We start from the raw sequence: 16,287 nt of genomic DNA, 5'->3' as shown, positions 1-16,287 counted from the left end.
CGCAACAGATAAGGGGACAGCCACAACTCCCAAACACTGATACCAACAATCAGACCAAGCTTGCTGTAATAAACTTGCAGTGCTGTCTTGTCTGAGTTCGTAGCGCCCCAGGATGATTTTCTTTTGATATGTTTTTTGCATAAGTGGCGCTCCTGTGGTAGGCCATTTCAGTTTTGCAAAGTGTGCAGAGCATCATTTTATTAGGTCTATGTTTAAAGAATTCCCACACTTTGGACAATCAGGCTCAGGCTTTTTTGGATAAAAAGTCTTGTTTTCAGTATTCCCAGCAGCAGGAGTCACCATAAATGGGGATGAATGTGTACAGTGTGACGCATTTATGTAGGTGATTAAATCATCATTCCAGCCCCACTAATAACTGATTAAATATAGTAACTTTTTGTAATCGTGATGGAAATTGTAACCCATTATCAATGGGCTGTGTGGGTTTTTTTTTTTTCTTCTTCTCCTCCTTTCTTTCTTAGGATGTTTCCCAGACCTCACTGAAAAGTGCTGGATTAGAGGAGAGCAGGATGTGGACCCAAGGAGCAAACCCATTACTTCCTGCTTTGTGCAAACATCTTATGTTTAGTATTGTCAAATGAAACGTTTGTTGACAAACACTACAGCTTGTTCAATTAAAGATGTGGAAAAGTAACAGTTTTTCTCAAAGCTTGTTGGAACCCTGACGGAGCAAAATAATACAGCAATTTGTGTGATGTCAAGGGTGTTTGGGGTTTTTGGTTTTTTTTTTTCTTCTCCTTCCCTGTTTCTGTTCAAGCTGTGCCACAGGTTGCAGTTAGCAAGCTATGTTTCTAACTGCTGGACTGCAGGGATGCAGATGCTCATCCTGCTGTTTTGAAAGCGGAGACAGTAGTGTTGATTTTGTTTCAGTAAAACGTGCCAAAGAAGCTCTGATCCTGGTCTCTGCTAATTATGTACAAGATTTTTGCTGCAAAGAGAGGAGTCAGGTTATGCATGCATGTGTATGCAGGAGGAGAGATACCAGTTGGGTGTGTTAAGTTTGGAAGTAAGACAGTATGTGTGTTTTTGGCACCGTATTTAAATATATACTTGCTAATCTCTTCTTTTAGGCTGGCCCTACACTAGAGGATAATCTGCCTGATTTAAGGTCCGATTTGTTATTTTCAGTAATCACAGAAGTGTTCATGATTTTAAGGCTGGTCAGGAGTAATTATCTGCCCAAATAATCCTGTAGTGGGGGGGTTACAAATTTAGTCTTCCAGTCACTGACTGGATCAGAGTCTCTCTGAATTAGTTGTAAATATTAAACCTGGGATAAAGGAACAGTGATCTCATGCTGAGCAGAGAGCAAGCTGACTGGGAAACGTTACGTTTAGCGTGGAAGGTCAGAGACGAATCGCTATATTTCTAATGATCTTAGGCTTCACTCTCCTCTCCACCGGTGTACACATCATGAACTTGTACTAGCTCACCTCCAGCTCGCTGCAAACTGTATAAAGGCAGGTGTCCATCCAGTGCCTCCCATTCCCCTGAGCGCCAGTGTCTGTTGTTCCCAGTGAGGAGAGCACATGCTGCTCTGAGCGTTGCAGAGCGAGTTTGAGATCCCCTGTCCCTAAAGTCACTACTCTGAAATTATTCCGTGTAATTGCCAAGTGCGTGGTCTCAATTGTCTGGAGTGTGGGTTCTTGCGACTTTAAAATATTAAATCAGTTGAATGTTATGTTGATCTCCCATGTTTTTACAATCAGTTGAAAGTTGAAAATCTTGTGTGTACCAGGCCACCCACCCACTCACACTCACACACACATTGACTGACCTGGATATTAAGTGCGATAAGGCACTGCAGTGTTGTGTTGAGGCCTCCACCAACAAATCCTATGTTTCTGTTTTATAAAGTGAGCAGATTGTGAAATATCAGGTGTATTTTACCATTACGTGGTTGCTGAGCACTGAAGATGTCCGTCTTCCTTTTTGACTTAAGCTTGAACGCTGGTAACGTGTCCTTTGGTGTCCATATTGTGTGAAATATAGACGGAATCATGGTTTTCATTAGAACAGGAGTGAGCAGAGAAATGACACTTCAAGTCGGGCTCCAAAACCGTTTACACTCCTTTGGTGGCTACATTAATAATTATGGTTTTATTTCAATCCACCATCCCCCCCCCCCCCCCCCCCCCATGGAAGACTTGCACCTTCTGTGGCCAAATTGTGGAAAAAGAACATTGTAGCTTTTGGCACTACACAATAAAGGCTAAAGTTATAATGATTGGTTTCTTGTGAGACTTTCCGTTAATTATGATGTATGAACAGGTTGACGGAGAGAAATGACTGGTTGGTTTCCCGAGTGAATTCAGGCAAAATCATGCCATCCTGCAATACGGAACGGTCCAGTGTATGAGATGCAACTTCAATGTTGGCACAATGCCCCAGCGAGGGGAAAACAAGCAAAGCCTAAATGTGTTTTTTGCTGTGAAAAATTAAACCTGTGAAGTGGGGGGGGGGGGTTTGTTTTTTGGGGTGTCTGCACAATCTGCATTCTCAACAGTTTGTCCTGATCTGTGTGTGTGGTTTGCTGTAGGAGCACCATCTCCAGCGGGCCATCTCGGCACAGCAGGTGTACGGGGAGAAGAGGGACAACATGGTGATTCCCGTGCCCGAAGCAGAGAGCAACATCTCGTACTACGAATCGCTGTACCCTGGCGAATTCAAGATGCCAAAGCAGCTCATTCACATACAGCGTGAGTTGGCAAGCATTTGGACCTAATATGAATGAATGTTAATTAAGCAGAAGGGCAGTTGGTGAGTCCAGCAGTAATGGGGACTGCTTATGAATGCAGAATAAAGTTTGTGTGCGTGTTATTCATGTTGCAGATGCACCTAGTGTTTGGAAGCCATCTGCCCCTTGCCTTTAAGCCCACACTTTTTAAGGTTTTTCTTTGTGGGGTGCCATTGTTGGAGTAATTACTAAGCCTGTGTGCAAAGTGTGTGTGTGTGGGGGGGGGGGTATCACAATTTGTCCGTCTGTCCACAAATTGTGTTGGGGTATATTTTCACACTAGCTGGATTTCCTCATATGCAAGGGTCCCCCCCGCCGCCCTTTTTTTTTTTTTCTGTGGGGGGGACTCTCTGGAAAGTGACATGTTTTCAGGTAGGTTAGTCACAAAATGAGTTTTTTCCTTTAATCAAAAACGGAAGGGTTTTCAGATGATAATGCTTCCCCTTTAAAATATCCAGCTGAAAACTGCAAAGCCTTTGGTATTGTCATGTATTGTGAAGAACATGTGAAGAGATTTGATGTACTGTTTTCTTCCGGAAGCATGTGATTTTTAAAAAATAAAAAAAATAGACTTGGAAGTGCGTAGATGAACACTTTTCTCTACATGTTGATTTTACTTTTGTCTAGTTGAAAATCCTTGGGGTTACGGTCCTGGATAATGGGGGGGGGTTGTGTGCTCTTTTCAGCCGAATGTCCTGAAAAGCATTGAGGTGCAGTGCTGAGTGCTTATTTATCATGCTGACGCGTAACTACATCCATCAAGAAAAATGGGTCCGTTTTTAATTTATGTTGGTGCTTCGGGTTTACATCAGAAAGTTTGCTTTGCTGCGTTTCATTTCCCTTTTAAGGAGCTCATCAAATGCAGTACTTGAGTACAGGCCTGTCCATAGTTTACAGTTTATCTTGAGTAAAAACTGGAGTTATCTTGCAAGTCTCCTAGGTAGCATTAGATTCATGCTGTACAAGAGAATCATATATCTTGTATCAAGCTTTTAGCTGAGACTGTGTATCTCTGGCTTGTTATGCTCATGTCTGAGTAGAGGAGTGTGTCTGGTGAGAATTCATGTCTGTTTCTCAATCAGGAAATGTCAGGGTGTCTGAGGAGTCCAGCACGCACACAAACGCACCCCCAAAGAGAGGGACAAGGAGTGCATGAGTACAAGACAGAAATCAGGCTTGGGGAGGAAACGAAAAGAATTCAACCCTTTCTAACTCTAACTGTAGCTTTTTGGAAACGCCGCCAGAATTTCGTGACATTTCAACACCAGACTGACGCAGGCTTTGGGGGGGGGGTGCGCCAAGTATATACATTTATGCCTTGTTAGCTAAGCTCCAGTGATGTATTCTGGGAATGTGATTATTCACCTTCTGGGAACTCGGTCATCTCGGTTCAGTGTTTTTAGTATGTTGAGTCGTACTGCGGATGCTCGTGTTTGTATGTTTTTGCCCTCGTCATAATCTACCCAAGGCTTCCAGAGAAAATATTAGAAAAATGCCCCGTTTGAGACGGAAGTTATTGAATTCCTTGTTATTCATAGAATGAACCCTGCACTGTGTGTGTTCCAACTCACTTTTTGTGTGTGCGCGCACGCACGCGTGCACAGCTTTCAGTCTGGATGCAGAGCAGCCGGATTATGACCTGGACTCTGAGGATGAGGCGTTTGTGAACAGGCTGAAGAAAAAAATGGAAGTGGGGGTACTGCAGTTCGAGCAAATGATTGACCGGCTGGAGAAAGGCAGTGGCCAGCAGGTATCACCATCTGTATAACGTCGTAGAATAAACTCCAACACCTTTTTATATTTGAGGTCAGAAATTAAACAGATTTGTAAATTGAAGATCACAGTCCCATTCATTGTGTTCTATTTAATTGAAAATTCTTAATGTCTGTTTGGTTGCTACCCATGGTTAATCTTGATAGATCTGAAGAATGCCTCCCAGATATTTATTTGTAAAGGAAATGTTTTTTGTGGAAAAAGAGAACCAATTGTTATTGCTTGGTGAAATCCCGAAGTACATATCCCATGTCCTTGGCTTTTCAGCTGGTGACTTTGCAGGAAGCGAAGCTCTTGCTTAAGGAGGATGATGAGTTGATCAGGGAGGTGTTCGAATACTGGAGCAGAAAGAGGAAATCGTGTAAAACTGGATCACTCGCGCCAGTAGTCAAGCAGGAGAAGAGGGATTGCTCCAGCACCAGTGACCCCTATGTGGCCTTTAGGCGCAGGACTGAGAAAATGCAGACGAGGAAGGTGAGTACCCTGAAACTACTTGGTCTTGAAGTGAAATGAAAAGTACAGTCCTATTTTAATCAAAATGGTGTGGTCCATTTAAAAGGTATTCTAAACCTTTGTTCTGTACTTGACTGTATGAAAAGTAAGGGCTCCAAATTACTTTGCATCTTCCTGAATGTCTTGCCTCATCCTGCATTTCAGGATGTCAAAACTATAAAGGGTATAAAACTCTCTTAACAGAATTTTCAAAGCACCTCAGTCCAAAAGTATACATGTTGATTAACGATGAATAACTTTGTTTTCTTGGTTATTTATAACAGAACCGTAAGAATGACGAAGCATCATACGAGAAGATGCTGAAACTGAGGAGAGACCTGAGTAGAGCAGTCACCATTCTGGAGATGATCAAGAAACGTGAGAAGAGCAAGAGAGAGCTGCTGCACCTCACACTGGAGATTGTGGAGAAGAGGTATGATGCTAGATAGCACATCTTTGGTTTTCCATGTTTCTAAATAAATGATGGTACAGTGAGCATCACACTGAACACTTGCACTACCAGTAAGAGTGACGTTAACTTTCCAACGTGTTCTGCAAACTCGGTCTAGTTGCTGAATTTAAAAAAGGACTTTGCTTAAGTAGGCTCTTTCCTCCAGTGTTCTTCCAGAATCCGAATGGTCTCTTCCATACCTCACAGATCCTGACTAAATATTTTCAGTAACTTCAGCTTTTAATTACTGCTCTGAGGTAGCGTGTGAGTGTAAGTGTAATAGGAGTGTGTGAATATTCATAAGCTCTGTATTAATAAGCTCAGCCTCGGCAACAAAAGCACATAAAAGTAACAAGCTTTGCGATAGTTTCTAATGTAGTACAACATGTTTCGTGGTGGGTTTTTTTTTTTGGACAGTCACCCAAAAATTGGCCAACCTTTCTGCTTGAGTTGTGGTGTGGTCTTTTTCTACAGTATGAGATGTATCTGGCTAGTGTCTGCATTTTCTCTTGACATGTTTAACCACAAGGTGACTGTGTAGTCAACAGTTTTATGGCTGCTTTACACTCCGATTTGTTTTGCCTGGTTTCCTTTGTGTTTTCAGGTAATCTGATATGGAAAGAGAGTCATTCATCCATGCACAGTAACTTTTCTACCTAAAAAGTGTAAAATCCTCTGTAGACAGCTGGGGCACGCCTCTACTGGTATGTGTTGCGGCAGGCTTCAGACGCTCTGGACTTGGTGTCATGCCAGACTGTGCTAACTACCCCAGAAAAGCAAACTGCTTGTGCTGGGCTCTCAGGATAATTCATTCACTTGCTTAACTGCTCAAGGCCGGAGTTAAGAATCTGCAAACCAATTCAAGGATATTTGATTGCCACAGATGTGTTTTTTTTTTTTTTTTAATTACCTAGGTTTTGAGGCTCCCTAATATATAGGTATTTTAGTTTGTCTAGAGCTGAAAATGTAAGAATTCCATGAGCATGTTTGTGCAGACTTGATGTACAGGTCATAAACATTTTAATATAACAGTGATGTCTGGTCATAAGTGGGCAAGATCTTGCCTTCTAAAAGGATTAAGACTCGGGCTGAAGCTGGATACTCAATATGCACGGTCAGTTAAGAACCTACTACCTGACCGTTACTGTAGGAAGGTGTGTGAGTGAGGGAATAGTAGGGGCACAGTTTGGATGTACGCCACCACCAATCTTGCCTGTCCTTTGACCCAGATGTTCAGATGATGCATACCCACGTGTAGTGTGGAATATTAAACTGTTCCAAGATACCTTCTGGATGCTGCAACAACCAGCTTTACTTTGGTCTGCTGCCATCTTTCTATTTTTCCCCGGTGGAATAGGCCATTTTCAGGAATTGGCTATGTCAGTTTTCCCCATAGCAACAAGCCTGTGGTGGGCAAGCTAACTTGACATTCCTTGACAACCATAAGAGTTTGACTAGCGATGCAAAGCAATCTATTTCTATAATAGCTGCTTTTACCTTTTCTACTGTGGGTTTGTTTTTGTTTTTTTTTTAACCTGAATTTTCGTGTGTACTTGGAAAAAGTTTGTGGTTTTAACTTCTGTCGTAAGTTAAAGCGAATCATTGGCCGTAAAAGTGTTTTGTTTTTGGGCTCAAGTTGGTCGCCGCCGAAAGAAATTCACGTGTGAAATGGTGGCTTTTTCAGGTATGTTTATAATTTGTCCTTTCCTACCTTTTTTATCATTTGCTTAATGTGTGAAGATTCTTGAAAATACAGATATCTGTAGATGTGTTTTTAGCTGATAAGAAGCAGATTTAAAAAAAAACCTCCCTTTTACAGCCAGTGATTTGCTTTAACTTACGACAGAAGTTAAAACCACAAACTTTTTCCAAGTACACACACATTCGGGTCAAAAAAGTCAGTAGAAAAGGTAAAAGTAGCTATAATAGAAACGGATTGCTTTGCATCGCCAGTCAAACTCTTATGGTTGTCAAGGAATGTCAAGTTATCTTGCCCACCATGGGTTTGTTGCTATGGGGAAAATTGACACGTGACCAATTCCTGCAAATGGCCTATTTATGTATTCAGGCTCCTGCCAACTTGTGGGACAGTGTAGGATAGTACACATGCATGCTATGAATGTAGATGATCATTTGACGACTATTAAATGCCTACAGAGTATTCGGATACCCCATGGATTGATGTACTGCCCCCCCCCCCGTACTGTATAGTAAAGTAGCATGAGTATTTGGCTTCAGCCTAGCTCTGTGTGTATCTCCAGGAACAGCATGCCTGACTTTGGTGCTGATGTTATGGCAGAGGCACTGGCCATGGCCAAGCCCATTTACAAGATTCCCATCATTCCCCTACCCAGCAGCAGCCAGTACCGCCACCAGGACCATGTTGAGCTCAAGGACTACAGGGCTAAGGTGAGGGTTTATCTTATAACTAACACAAATCTGGGCTAAGGTATGGATATTGCAGCATCTTTGAAGTAAGTGGCTACGTCCATGAATTACAATTCCATAGTTCAGAATTGAGAATTTCTTGACGTTTTGGGATAAAACAAAACAAGGTTCTTGTGTGCTTTTTTTTTTTTTTTTTTTTTTAAATAAACTGGTCTCCTGCTTCAGCCTGAGAAGGCTGAGGTGGTCCGAACAAAGAGGAAGTATGAGAAGAAGCCCAAGATCCAGCCATTCTCCACTCCCCAACAGTCTGGTTCCCACCTGTTCAACCTCAAAGACCTCAACCAATACGACTTTCCCAGCTCAGATGAAGATCCTTTCTCACAGGTATGAACACAGGCTTATATAAAGTGTCTGCGTCAAGTGCTTGGTTTCCACATCTTTTCCCTTAAGACATCTTTATGAACTTTTGTGCTACCGGTTTTCCTCTGAACACGCGTGTCTGTGTAGGGGTTTGGGGGTTTTTTTGGTAAATTACATGTACTGATTATCCCCTCCACACTTGTGTAGATGCATTCTGGGTCATCGGAGGCCGAGGAAGAGAATGACCCTGATGGAGCTTTTGCTTTCAGACGGAAAGCAGGCTGTGTTTATCACTCTGTATGTCCCACTCTTCTCTACCTTTTTGTCAGTTCTTTAATCTTTTTGTCAAAGCTGTTTTGAAATGGCAGCAGAGAAATTTGAACTAATTCATCTCGTCTATTGAGATTTAAAATAACTTCTACATCACTCTGTCTTCCCCGCAGGCTCGTTTGGATCAGAGGGGAGGCTGGCCATGGTCTAATGAGGCTGAGGGTGGATCATGTGATCCGCGATTCCGGTATTCTGTCACCAGCCTTTCAGCACCACGCCGCTGTCTGGGGTTGGCACGACGTCGTGTGGGACGAGGTGGCAGGCAAGTCTCTGAAACAAGTGGTGCATTTCCACCACCTTTTAGAAACTTTTTCAAGAACGTGCATACAGTGGTATGCTGCTCATCGGGGGGGGGGAGAAATCTGAAATATTTACACTATATTTATATAATAAAGCAGAAAAGATTACAATTATTGCAACTTTGGTCCCAACCCCCTGTGTGTCTTGGTGCTGTATTTTTGCCACATTATTTTAAAATGTCATGTCGCACACATTTACATGATGGTCCTGCAATGTGGTGGAAATGTAAACTTGTCAGTGAAGGATGTTTCTGGTTCCGGAGAGTTCCAGAACCATTTACTAACTCAGTAAATGCTTCTGTCCAAATATGTAAACACCGTGTCTGTGATGTGCAGAGTGCTCCTGGACCGGGCCCACTCGGATCTAGACAGCGTTTTCCACAGTCTAGATTTCTCCACAGAAGGAGATTTGGCTCCTCCATCTCCTCCTCTCCCAGAGAACTCCTCCTATAGCAGTACCTCCTTCCCCACCTCGTCATCACAGACTTCTACTTCCTCACCTGACCTGAGGCAAATCCTACAAAACATTAAGACCTGCCGCTGGAGACACTTTAAACCACGGACACTAAAAAAACAATCGGACACGAGGGGTAGCTTGTCCCAGTTTGGTCTAAGAGGCTTCAGTCGCTCCTTAACCACAGCGTTAGGATCGGGCATTAACACACACAGAGGAGCTGCTACCTTAAGTTCTTCACTGGGTGAGTTTGTCTGCATGTACTCACATACACGGGCTCCACACTTGTTTCCTTTACACCTTTCTTGGAAAAACGCATCATAAATTTGAGAAATGTAGTCATGATGTTTAGTTTTGGTTCTGAGCTTTCAAGACGGTGCCTAATAATAGGACATGAAATTGGTGGTACAGAAATTGTATATTCTCATTTGTATCATTGTTGTTCTCCTTTGACTCAGTATGTGGGCATAACCTGAAGAGGAAGTGTGTGTGGGTAGAAGTCAATTTGTGCAAATTGTCTGCTTGGTCATGCTGTCATAACTTGAGGGGCCGTGACTAGAAACGGCAACCTCACGACTACTTTCTTTTTAAGTCTGCGTTCACATCCACATCAGCATTTTGAGTTATTGGTATATGAAAAATGAAAGTGGGGATAGTTTGATTGACTGTGGAAAGGAAAGAGGAAAACGGATGATGCTTGTTTTTCCCTATTCCCAGCTGCACAAGCTTGAGTCTTGATTTCACTTTTGTTTAATGAGGTTCATGTTCAGTGTGTTTTTCTAAAAGCATTGTATGTAAAATTGCAGATGCTAATCGAGTTTAAGGGCTCCGTTTCCACTTTTATGAGGTGTGTGTGAGAAAGAGAGAAGTGCAGGGGGAGTTTAAATTTCCATCAGATAAAGGGCACATACTGTCAGTGGTTTTGTATTTGTCCACATGGTAAAGCTCAGCTGTTAGAGCTGTTGGTCTGTTAATTAGCTCTCAGCTGTTTATGGATGTTTTTTAAAATAAGAGCACAGCATCTCTGTGGTGCTTTCTAGAAATTGTGTGGTGGTTGTTTAACACAGCTTTGGCATAATGTACCACTTTTTTAAAATCTTTTGCATTTTACATGCATAATAAAACAGCTGGTCTACTAGATGGATAATGCACAGATTGGTAGCAATTAAGGGGATAGGAGGGTGAACAGACATGCTGGATAAATACTTTGGCAATATTTATGCTTTGTGCTAATGATTTGTCTTGTTTGTGTTCATTAGTGTTCACAGTAGAACAGTTCCAAGAGCACCAGGAACAGCTGGCTCTCATGCAGAAACAACAGCTGGAGCAGATCCAACAGCAAGCCAGTGATGTATCCAACAATGCACAGGTGTGTGTGTGTGTGTGTGAGAGAGAGAGAAAGGGAGTAAAAGACTGATGTTAGGTAGACATTTGCATTTGTTTTTCATGCCATAACTTTTTTTTTTTTTCCCTCCAATTTATCTTTAGACTCAAGTTTCTGTGTCAAAGACGCTGGATTCAGCCAGTGCCCAGTTCGCAGCCTCTGCTCTGGTCACCTCTGATCAGCTGTTGACCTTAAAAGTCAAAGAGGATGGCATTGTAGGAAGTGGAGTCAATGGCATCCTCCAGGCCTCAGGTGAGAAGAATGGATGGACATTTCTGGCTTTAAGTCAACATTGCCCACCCCCAGAAATCAGCAGTGAAATCTTGATCTGTTTTAGTTATTACAGTAATACAGTGCCAGTCAAAAGTTTGGACTCCTTCATAGTAACGTGTCCACACTTTTGACTGGGACTGTATTACTGGCATGCGTGGGTTGAGTAGCCACCAACATGGGCAGTTCAGCGTGGATTATGTTTGAAGTTAGCACAATATGGAAGGGGCACAGAGCATATTTTGGTGTAGACAACAGGAACAAAAACTGATTTGGGTGGCATATGCTACCCTAATATAGCAAATGCCACTCTCACTACTAACATTACTATCCTGACCCACCTTAAATACTGGCTTTCATGTTAAAGCTTTGTTAATCAGAATCATGTTGATGCACAAAATTTGGTTCCATCAGTTGTTTTTCTTGCGATACGGGGGGAGGGAGAGAACAGTGTGAAATGTGTTATGTACATGTAATATAAGATAAATGTATGTTAATGGACAATATAATATGCAATCTACAATAACTTCTATACAATACCTGTTGTACACAATGTGTCAAATCTGTATTATACAATATAATCTAAAAGGTATATTATAGACGCTCAATAATATAGCTAATATACAGTGTACATTATAAATGTATGCCGTCAACAGTATAAACAGTACACCATATACACACAATATGCAGGATATTTACAGACAAGACACAATATACTAAATATACATGTCAGTGAGGTAGTGCAAACAGGAGTATCCAGGAGGTACAGGTGGTACGGTAGTTTCATGGCAAGGATGGTTCAGGTTAGATATTTATAACAGTGATTGCACAGGGAAAGAAGCTGCTGGTGGTTCTGGTTCACAGTGCTCTGTAGCGCCTGCTGGAGTGGAGGAGTTAGAAAAGGTTGTGACCAGGGTGTGAGGAGTCCTGAATGATTTTCTCTGCCTGGTTCGTGAAATGTACAAGTCCTGGAGACTGGGCAGGGGAGCACTGATCCTTTCTGTTGACTGCTTGCTGCAGTCTGTTCCTGTCCTGTTTTGTGGCTGCACAAAACCAGACTGTGGTGGATGTGCACAGGACAGATTCAGTGACGGCAGTGTAGAACCGGGTCAGTAGCTTCTGTGACAGGCCATGCTTCTTGAGTTGCCGCAGAAGGTACATCCTCTGCTAGGGTGTTTTTTATATAAAGAAGGCAGTCGATATTGGAGTCCCATTTTAAGTCTTGTAAGATGGTAGTTCCCAGGAACTTGAAGGTCTCCACAGTTGACACAGGGCTGCTGGATATTGTGAGGGGGGAGCACTGCAGAGGGGTGTCTCCTGAAGTCAACCCTCATCTCTACTGCCTTGAACATGTTTAGCTCGACTGCACCAGAGCACCAACCCTTCAACTTCCTGCCTGTACGCAGGCTCGTTGCCATCTTAGATGAGACCTATGACCATAGTGTCCTCTGCAAATTTCAGGAGTTTTATAGTTGGGTCCATGGAGGTGCAGTCGTTGGTGTAAAGGGAGAAGAGCAGTGGGAAGCGGATACATCCCTGAGGAGCACCAGTGCTAATTGACTGCATGCCAGAAGTGACTGCCCCAGCCTTATTTGCTGTTCCCTCCCTGTCAGGAGGCTGGTGATCCACTGACATGTGGCAGGTGAGACATTGAGCTGGGACAGTTTGGAAGAGAGGGTTTCTGGAGTTATGGTGTTGAATGCTGAGCTGAAGTCTACGAACAGGATTCTTGTGTAGGTCCCTGGGCAGTCAAGATGTTGCAGGATGTAATGCAGTCCCATGTTGACTGCATCATCCACTGACCTCTTTGCCCTGTAAGCAAACTGCAGGGGTCCCGCAGGTGACCTGTAATGCTTTTCAGGTGGGCCAACGCTAGTCGTTCAAAGGACTTCATGACCACAGACATCAGAGCAACAGACCTGTAGTCATTTGGGACTGGAATGATGGAGGACTTGGAACAGCTCGAGCGATCTGTTGAAGCTCTGTGTAAAGATTGGAGCCAGTTGGTCAGCACAGGCTTTAAGACAGGAGGGGGAGACTCCATCTGGGCCTGGTGCTTTCCTGACTGACTCTGGAAGAGCCATCTCGTGTCTTTCACACACTTCGAGTGCAGCCTTGGTATCAGGGGAAGGGAGTAGGGAGGTTACAAAGAGTCTGACGAGGGCGGCTGATGGGCTGGGATAGGGAAGGGGTGTTGTGTTCTCCTCAAACCTGCAATAGAAGACATTCAGGTGGTCAGCTAGGTCTGTTTTCCTCAGCGTGGTCTGCTGTAGTTGTCTTGCAAGCCTCCCCACACTGATGCAGGGTCATTGGCTGAAAACCTGCTTTTCAGTGTAGCTACTCTGATTTCCTCAGTCAGTGTGTTTCTGGCTTGCTTGTACAGGGCCCTCTTCCCACTTCTGTAGGCATTCTCCTTGGCCTATCAGAGTTGCCTTAGTCTGGATGTAAGCCATGGTTTATTTTATGTGCAGTAGGTCTTGGCACACGTCTTCACAAAAGCTGATCTAGAATGTCCGTGTCTGTGAGTTTGTCCAAGCTGTCAGTTGCAGTTTCAGAAACGCTCCAATTAGTCCAGTCAAAACAGTCTTGCAGTTTGTTTTGCCTCACTGGTCCAGTTCTTCGGTTTTCATCACAGGTTTTGCAGACTTTTTAACTTCTGCCTGTGGGTTGGGATGAGATGGACTAAGCAGTGCTCGGAGAGCCCCAAAGATGTAAGAAGCACAGTATACAAAAAGTGGTTGGTTGGGCAAATTGTCACAAGTCCATAAATAAGATTTGAATGCAACGAGGAAAATTTTTCACTCTCCACCCCCTTCAGATAGAACAGAACAGCTTGAACGGAAACTGGGTTTTGGTAGCCTGTTCAAACAAAGCCGAACACCTGTTCAAACACCTGTTGTCTGCTCTTTACTACATCTCTTAGTAATTCTATCGTTAAGTCATCTTATTTTGTCGACCTGTGTTAATTCTTTTCCAGGAGTTTACAAGGGCTTACAACACTCTTCTACATCTGCTTCAGTGCTTACAAGCCCATCATCAGTGACTATGACCTCTGCTCCCGCTAGCTTACCTGCTTCTAACAGTACAAACTCCAGCACCACTTCTATCCACAATACACACAATCCACTCAGTAGTCATGGGAACAGTACTGCCAACTCCGCCCCTCAGCTTCTGATCGGCAACAATCTGTGTCTGAGTGTCGCTACGCCCCAGATCGCCAGCCTCAACTCTCGTCATCTGCCCAGAAGTCTTGGTGGCGTGCCGCCTGCTGCCTTAAAACTTGCAGCCGCTGCTAGCAATTGTCAACTTCCCAAAGTCACCACTGGGTGAGTGTGCATACACGCCACATGATCTTTCACTTGTTAACCACAGGATCATAAAGTTTTATTTTAGCATTTTAAATTGCCAGAGTAATAAACACTTGAATACTGATTTGTGTTTTGTCCTTTTCCACAGGGAGAATCATGAGCAAGAAAAGCAGTCCCTCAACAGTATAGCGGAAAACACGGTTGCTATGGAGGTGACGTAGTAACCATTGCTTGGGCGATCTTTTCTCTGCCCGCTACGTTCTTTTGGTGCTGTGCACCAATCACGTTTGAGAATGCAAAGAGACAACTGGTTTCCACAGCAACTGTCAGACCTTGACAGCAAATCTCATCTTTTTTCCCCTTTTTAATATATATTCATTGTTAGAGAAAATTCATATGTAAATTATGAATATGGCAAATATTCAATGTACAGTAACTGCATATTTGTATAAAAAAAATCCCTCCTCCACCCCACCAAAATCTTGTATATACGTTACTTGAATCCAGATTTGTTCATTTGTGATGTTTTGCACTTGGGAAATAAGGAATTAAAAAAAAAATTATATAAATAAGCAGAAGGGGAGGAAAAATGATGCTGAGTGTGAGAGCGTGAGGTGTGTTCCGGGCGAGAGTCCTGAGTCATTGCATTGTGCATGGTGAGGAAATCTGCTGTTTTTACCTATTTATTGTGCTGTGTTTACACTTCTTTTTCCATGAACACTGTACCGTCATTTGTTCCTGTGTTGTAGGTGTTTGGGTAGCTACAGTTGTGTGGTTTTGTTTTTTGATGAATTCTTGCAAATCATGAGTGCAACTTTTTTTTCTTTTTCTTTTTTTTTTTAAATGCATCCTGTTTTGTCTTTTTGTTTATTCCCCTTTATTTGTGCTCAGTTTCCTGTTGGTTTTGTTGAGAACAGGTTTTGTGGGTTTGTCACTCAGAGGGTTTGGGAATGTTGGCTGGGGTGGTGTGTAGGAATCTTCCATTTAACTAATCATCCAAAAACCGTTGATGGACAGGTCATGAAGTCTTCATGTGGAAGCGTCTATGGCTTCCATCTCAACTAAGCACTGTTTTTGATTTTACTTTATTTTTTATTTGTTCACTTAAGTAATGATTATTGCTGCTTTTGTATAATTTCAGTTCTTTTTTTCATACTCAAATAGCTTCCCCACCTCCCATAAGTTTCTTTGTATAAGAGACGATTATTTTTGTATCTTTTTTTTTTGTGTGTTTTTTGTCTTTTGTTTGTTTCTGTTCTTGTGGTGAAGCAACTTTGTGCTTCATGTGGTGGAAGACTTTGTCCTTGTCAGTACCGGTGTCGTTATTTCAGCTGAACGACACATGAGATATAGGAGCAGGCAAAGTCATCCAGCTCCAATCTCCAACAGACTCCAGACTCTTTCATTTCCTAAAACCACAAGTTGAAAAGGTGTGCCTTCCTTTGGGAATATGCTTCTTCATCTCTTCCATGAAGAGGATGGCTCTCGGGCACGGCTGCAGTTCTGTAGTCCTGTGTTGTCCAGAGCCCGGATCTCAATACTCAATCCACTGGCTGAACTGAACCACCATCGAGTCCAACCTGGTGGCTGACAGAATTAAACTATTGAGAGAGGAAAAAAAAAACATATTGAAAATCAAGAGGGGAAAAGATGAGACCATTCACACAGAAATCTGATAATAAAGCCCAGGTTATTATATGTGATGAGAGATCTTTGTGTGACTTTTTGTTCAAACAATGAGTGAATGATGTTTGGTAGTTGCCTTAATATTGAAATTTTTAATCTTGTAGCACGGTAGTTTTTCTACTTGCAATTTGTTCATCTTCAGTAACTGCTTTATCCTGGTGTGGCATGTGGCAACCTGTTGCAGACATCCCCAGAGTGGAATGCATTTGAGAAAGCCTACACGGACTTGAAGCTGGAGCCAGTCTCTTAAAGCTTGGGTGTCTAGTGCCCAATACCACTGTTAACATGTCTTGATGCTTAACAACTTTCTCTGATGATGCATCTTTTCATCATC

The 16,287-nt window shown here is 42.8% G+C and overlaps 1 protein-coding gene across 4 annotated transcripts in view; it reads left to right on the top strand.

Annotated features, from left to right (window-relative positions):
* The window catches only part of epc1a (enhancer of polycomb homolog 1 (Drosophila) a), a 38,499-nt gene extending 22,529 nt beyond the window's left edge, over nucleotides 1–15,970 (top strand). For all 4 annotated transcript variants that reach the window (XM_060940157.1, XM_060940155.1, XM_060940154.1 and 1 more), the window contains 13 exons: nucleotides 2,561–2,720; nucleotides 4,363–4,508; nucleotides 4,799–5,005; nucleotides 5,308–5,456; nucleotides 7,736–7,883; nucleotides 8,088–8,246; nucleotides 8,430–8,519; nucleotides 8,666–8,814; nucleotides 9,188–9,549; nucleotides 10,565–10,674; nucleotides 10,794–10,941; nucleotides 13,937–14,285; nucleotides 14,416–15,970. In XM_060940157.1, coding sequence (XP_060796140.1) covers nucleotides 2,621–2,720; nucleotides 4,363–4,508; nucleotides 4,799–5,005; nucleotides 5,308–5,456; nucleotides 7,736–7,883; nucleotides 8,088–8,246; nucleotides 8,430–8,519; nucleotides 8,666–8,814; nucleotides 9,188–9,549; nucleotides 10,565–10,674; nucleotides 10,794–10,941; nucleotides 13,937–14,285; nucleotides 14,416–14,488 — 2,190 coding nt within the window. In that variant the 5' untranslated portion in view covers nucleotides 2,561–2,620 and the 3' untranslated portion in view covers nucleotides 14,489–15,970. The remainder of the gene's footprint in view (nucleotides 1–2,560; nucleotides 2,721–4,362; nucleotides 4,509–4,798; nucleotides 5,006–5,307; nucleotides 5,457–7,735; nucleotides 7,884–8,087; nucleotides 8,247–8,429; nucleotides 8,520–8,665; nucleotides 8,815–9,187; nucleotides 9,550–10,564; nucleotides 10,675–10,793; nucleotides 10,942–13,936; nucleotides 14,286–14,415) is intronic.
* Nucleotides 15,971–16,287: the final 317 nt, after the last annotated feature.

This window comes from Neoarius graeffei, chromosome 14, assembly GCF_027579695.1.
Source record: "Neoarius graeffei isolate fNeoGra1 chromosome 14, fNeoGra1.pri, whole genome shotgun sequence".
NCBI lineage: Eukaryota > Metazoa > Chordata > Actinopteri > Siluriformes > Ariidae > Neoarius > Neoarius graeffei.
Note: the sequence above shows the minus strand (reverse complement) of the source record. Positions and strands in the feature narration are given on the sequence as shown.